The sequence below is a fragment of the Netta rufina genome, assembly GCF_964035555.1.
Source record: "Netta rufina genome assembly, chromosome: 1".
Taxonomy (NCBI): domain Eukaryota; kingdom Metazoa; phylum Chordata; class Aves; order Anseriformes; family Anatidae; genus Netta; species Netta rufina.
Genome location: NC_140123.1, coordinates 94,489,889 through 94,495,581, shown reverse-complemented (window position 1 = coordinate 94,495,581; position 5,693 = coordinate 94,489,889). Strand labels below are relative to the sequence as shown.

Below are 5,693 nucleotides of genomic sequence, written 5' to 3'. Positions count from 1 at the left end.
CACTCAAGAAGCAGTGGGGAAGTGGAGGGCAGGGGATAAATCTCCTTGGAAGCCTGGTTTTATTCCAATGGTGGTTGCATCAGAATTTCTTCCCCCAGGTAACTCCTGCTGGCTGCAGTGGTAAGGGCAGGGAGCAGGGGCAGTGCTGCTGTGAGGCAGTGTGACAGATCTTCTTTTCCCGTATCAGCGTGGCAAAGAAGGGAAGTATTTCTGCAGGGAAAGGAAACCAACATGAATTTCCCAGGGGAGGAAAAGAGCACTAGAAGAATTTAGGATCACACAGGAAAAAGTGATGTAAGAGAAAAAATGGGAAGTAAAAACAACAAAAAATACCCTACAACCAAAAAAAGCACCAGAAATTGGCTGGGATCCATTTCAGGAAATCACTGCAAAGCCAAGTAGCTTTGTCACATACAGAAATACAGATCGGGGAGGATATGGAAGATGACAGAGAAGCTCTTATACAGCCATACTCTAACAGCTCTGTCATGATGTCCCTACATATGGAGACTAATTTTACAAATGGAGACACTAGAGATGCACCGTGAGAAATGTATTTGGTTATGAGCTGAAACAGTCTGGTACATGCCAGACATTGCCTTGGGCTGCAGCAAAGCCACACTTCTTGGGTTAAGCGTGTCCTGGTAAATTCTGCAGCTGTCCTTTTGTTGAGGTAGACCAGGGAAGATGTTGTGCCTTGCAATTACCTTTCTACCTCCCGTCTTGTGGAAGGAACTGTTTTACTACAGCACTTTGGTACATCTGTGATGTTAGGTACCCTTCACCAGATCTGGAAATGTGGCAGTGTGCAATGTCAGGTTTTTCCCTAGTCAGGGCTCCCAGACAAGGAGCAACTCATTTCAGGGAAAAGAAGAGGAAGAGGCAAGAAATCTTACCAGGCCATCATATGAATTGAAACTATAGGTCTTACTGATGCTGCAGATAAATGGTACAGTGTATCTGCACCAAGTCTGGTACACCAAGGAAGTTTCAGTGCCACAACACAAGTGAGGCAGACCTGATCTGCTCAGCATGCCCAATGCACCTTTCATATGCAAGCCCAGATTTCCCTGCACCTTACATATGCACCTTACATATGCAAGCCCAGGACGTGATAGAGCCATGGCAAGTGCCAAGTGCCCACGTGCCCTTTGTCTTTAGCTACCCTTGACCCTAGCCAGGGATTTCTTCTTTCTGCAAAGACCATGAGCACTATTCCTGAGACATCAGCTCAAGCCCACCAGCTGGAGTACTGAGGAGGGAAGGTGTAGCCTTGGCTGCCTCCATCCTAGTAGCCACCAGAGAAGGAGGAGCTGGCAGCCCTGGGGAGTATGCTCCCAAGAGCAGGTGTTCAGGTAGGCTGAGAAGGGATATGTATTCCCAGCACTATATTGGAGAGGCCAGCCATCCCCTGCCCTAGCAATCTGTGGCATAGAAATTTAGACTGAGAATGTAATGTTTAGGTCTGGAGCTAATGGCTAAGGCAAAGTGTTCTTGGGAGGAAGAGGCAAACTTATTTTAAGACAGATTTTTACATATGTTTGGTATCTACGGCTTACCCAGGGTAAGGTTCAGTGTGGGGAATGAGGCCTCTTCACAAAACAGCATGTGTTTTCCTAAAAAGCTTCCCATCAGAGGTTACATGTATTTACCGCACACTGACAGTAGTGCCTGATTTTGATTTTGCCTAAAGAGCAGTTGCTTGTATGCTCCTTCCCACCCTTACCCCCCCCCCTCCCCTCCCACCCCCCACCATTTCCTCCCGTTGTTCTTTTTCAGATCACTTGAAGGTTTTTTCCTGTTTATTATCCGGACATGCTGTGCACTGTGTGTTGATTTGACTGTCATATAAGGAATCTCCTACTGGGATCATTGATATCATTGATACATTCCTTTCTTATAGATACAGATATATATATACATGGCAATGGCACTTAGAAGAGAAAAGTTGGTGGTTAAACCAAAATTGGAATGAGCTACAGGTGTTAATGGGGGTTAAGTTTTATTACCCTTTCCCAGAAAACCTGCAACACTGTGATGGGTATAGTCATAAACAAAAATTCTCTTTAATTAACATAACAGGAAAGGTACTTCAGTGAGCAATCTCACTGATGTCCTGGGCTGGCACATGTGTGTACCACGAATATATCTTGTATTTCCTGCAAATTTCTTTTAAGTAGTTTAAAGGAAGATGTTCTTTTTTATTTTTTTTTAATTTTTTATTTTTTTATTTTTTTGGTGGTTCACAAAAACGAATCACTTACTTAAGGAGCTTTTTGAGGAAAACAATGGAACAAAACAATGCTTTTTGTATGACCTGCCAAAGCACAAAGGATGCATGGGATGTTTTTTTTCTTTGTTGCTTTTTTTTTCAGCAGGAAGTTTTGTTGTTGGAAACGAGTATAACATGCACTGTCCTTGCTCTATGTAACCACTGTCTAGTCCTGCAAGCCGGGTCTTGTTACTTGCCTCATCAAGCTGGCACAGGCACCGTACTGCTTCACTCTGTGGGCTTTGTTCCGTCCTGAGTGTCCACACACTTACTCTCCATCCGGACCAATGAACAGTAAACAAACTTCAGAAGTCGGGTGGTCCAATGATTGCTGGGTTCGCACAGGTCAGGGCCCACAGCTAAGAATGCTGACTTTGTGAATCGCCTCCTTTTTTTTCCTTAGACTGCTTAAAGTCAGAGTGCTATACAGTACAAACAGCTTCGAAGCGTTTTTAGGTGTAAATATTCTTTTCCGAAACTCAACTTTGATGTGTTCAGGTCTGCTTTGTTTCCCTGTAGATCAGTTGTAGATTCGCAACAAAGAGCCAGATCCGATTGAGTAAATCACTTGTGGAAGTTAATTGTTCACAGTGAAAGCTGGTCTGGCTCATTTTGCCTCTGTCACAGGAAGAGACAGAAGTGGTGTACTGGATCTGCGTTCTAAACCAAGCACTGACGCGACTTTAATTTTGATCAGATGTCTCTCTTCAGGGCACTAAAGAAAACCTTTGCAGTAGTCAAAAAGAGCCTCTTCTCTAGAGAAACGTAAGAAAAAAAATAATGTATTTTACAGAAATAAAGTACTAATATAAAATTTCAGCTTGGTCAAATTTCTTTTGCAGGCTATCATAAAAGAAACCTACTTCTCCATATTTGGTAGTCACCAGAATCAAGGAATGTTTTGTTTTCTTTTGTTTTCTGGGGAAAAAAAAAAAATATATATATATATATATCAAATTATTTTTAATGTCAGATATTGTACGATGGTAGCTTTATATTTCAGCTGTTTTTATTCACTACTGCTGTGTTTATATTATGTTTGTACCTTCTATCCATCAACATTTTTAAATGCTTTTCAGAAACAGTTATGTGTTTTGATTTCTTTAAGTAACAGTCTTCTGTTCTTCTCTCCTTAGGACTGAAGCAGTGAGAATGGAAGCCACACAGATTAATATGTCCCGTGTCCCGCTGGTTAACGGAGGCATCGACACCGCACTCAAAGCACACAAACCCCGTGTGATGTCCAAAAGCGGTCACAGCAATGTGCGGATAGACAAAGTTGATGGCATTTACCTACTCTACCTTCAAGATTTGTGGACTACAGTTATAGACATGAAGTGGAGGTACAAACTCACCTTATTTGCTGCTACTTTTGTTATGACCTGGTTCCTTTTTGGAGTTATCTACTATGCCATTGCATTCCTTCATGGCGATTTAGAAATAAACAAGTTCACCCCGAAGAGGGAGCCATGTGTCAAGAATGTAGACTCTCTTACGGGGGCATTCCTCTTCTCTCTGGAGTCACAGACGACCATTGGCTATGGATTTCGTTTCATTACAGAGGAGTGTCCGCATGCCATTTTCTTGCTTGTGGCCCAACTGGTCATCACCACCTTGATTGAAATCTTCATTACAGGTACCTTTCTGGCCAAAATTGCAAGACCTAAAAAAAGGGCAGAGACTATTAAGTTCAGCCACTGTGCTGTCATTACTAAACACAACGGAGAACTTTGCCTGGTGATCAGAGTAGCAAATATGAGGAAGAGCCTTCTGATACAGTGTCAGCTGTCTGGGAAGCTTCTTCAGACATATGAAACCAAAGAAGGGGAGAGAATCCTGTTGAATCAAGCCAGTGTCAAGTTCAATGTTGACTCCTCTTCAGAAAGTCCATTTCTCATTCTGCCTTTAACTTTCTACCATATTTTGGATGAAAGCAGCCCTTTAAGAGATCTCACACCTCAAAATCTCAAGGAGAAGGACTTTGAGCTTGTGGTGCTCCTAAATGCCACAGTGGAGTCCACCAGTGCCGTCTGTCAAAGTAGAACTTCCTACATCCCGGAGGAGATCCACTGGGGTTACGAATTCGTGCCTGTGGTTTCCCTCTCTCCAAATGGAAAGTATGTTGCAGATTTCAGTCAGTTTGAGAAGATTAGGAGAAGCACAGATTCTTCTTTTTATAGTATGGACTCTGAAAAACAAAAATTAGAGGAGAAATACAGGCAGGAGGATCAAAGAGAGAGGGAACTGAGAACAATGTTGTTACAGCAGAGTAATGTTTAATTGAGTGGACAAACTATCCTGATTAATCCTTTCTGCAAACTGAGAAAACATTCTTTCTGTGCTGTATGTCTGTTATAAAGCCAGCAATGAAGTCCTTTTCAGAAAATAGCTTTGGTGTAGAGTAAACCTATCCTTTTGTTTGGATGAGTTGTTAATCAAGTATTTTGTAATTAGGTGGGATTTCTTTGTTCATGATCTTGACTTAGCGAAGTTGGATTTGTATTAAGTCTCTGCTTTATACCACCACTAAAAGCAGACACATCACTTTCTGTTTGGAAAGTGAAACTGGATGCACTGTGCTGATTCCTACAAATATTTATTTGACTTGGTTTTACTGTGAATGCATTCACAGAGACGGCACACCGTACGGCTAAAAGAAAATATGCTCTGTTAAAATATGTATATTTAAAATATGTATATTCTTGTACCAGTTATTACCTTTGTGGAAATTTCTGGCATGGAAAATAAGTTGATTGGAGAGACAAACTGTTAACTGTGGGAAAAGCCTGCAGGGAAGTGATAAACTCCTTCTGAAATCTTAAAGGAAGGTGACAGAGTAGTTGTGCTGGGTGGTGGGGAAGGGAGCTCTCCCTCTGTTTCTGCTACACACAACCTGTTTTTTGATCGCTCACTTTTTAAAACCTTGTTAATGGCTGATTTATGTATAATAGCAAAAAAAGGGGAGATGAGGGCAAGCTAAACAAAATCAACTAAGGTTAAAGCTGACTTTGAGACACCTGTTTTTTATTCAATGTAAATAGTTTATAACAGCAGCATAACAATACATTTCTACAGATTGCTTGCTTTGCTATAGACCATATTTAATTTGGTTAAAAGAAAGCTGTATAATGTCTGTAGACAATATTTACCTTTTTCTGGCAACCATAAAGGACAAGCATTCCTTTCATCCATTTCATTTTTGGTCTATTAAAACCATTCCATTAATAAAGGAATTTAATTTGAACAGCTCCTGATCTCTTTGTGGCACAGGGAGAGGGTGTGGTACTTTGGAGATGTTGAAAGAGCTGAATGCTTGGCATATGCAGCTACATTCAGCACACAAACAAGGAACTCAGCACATCACTACAGTGGTCAGATAAAGGGGAGCAAACCAGGTAGCAGCGGTGTCCATATAACATAC

General features: G+C 41.5%; 1 protein-coding gene across 2 annotated transcripts; it reads left to right on the top strand.

Moving 5' to 3' along the window:
* Positions 1-2,531: 2,531 nt before the first annotated feature.
* KCNJ15 (potassium inwardly rectifying channel subfamily J member 15) lies at positions 2,532-5,468 on the top strand. Of its 2 annotated transcripts, none has more exons than XM_084292959.1 (2): positions 2,532-2,617; positions 3,409-5,468. In XM_084292959.1, the coding sequence occupies exon 2, from the start codon at positions 3,425-3,427 to the stop codon at positions 4,550-4,552; it is 1,128 nt and encodes a 375-aa protein (XP_084149085.1). In that variant the 5' UTR covers positions 2,532-2,617; positions 3,409-3,424; the 3' UTR covers positions 4,553-5,468. The 2 variants fall into 2 exon arrangements, with proteins under 2 accessions (XP_084149085.1, XP_084149084.1); XM_084292958.1 differs by lacking the exon at positions 2,532-2,617 and adding an exon at positions 2,899-3,037.
* Positions 5,469-5,693: the final 225 nt, after the last annotated feature.

What these genes read in the sequence shown, in the direction of transcription:
- KCNJ15 (XM_084292958.1), top strand. Translation starts at nt 2,970, where the DNA reads ATGTCTCTCTTCAGGGCACTAAAGAAAACCTTTGCAGTAGTCAAAAAG. An exon ending in AGCCTCTTCTCTAGAGAAAC is followed by an intron (nt 3,038 to 3,408) that starts GTAAGAAAAAAA and finishes TTCTCTCCTTAG; the next exon opens with GACTGAAGCAGTGAGAATGG.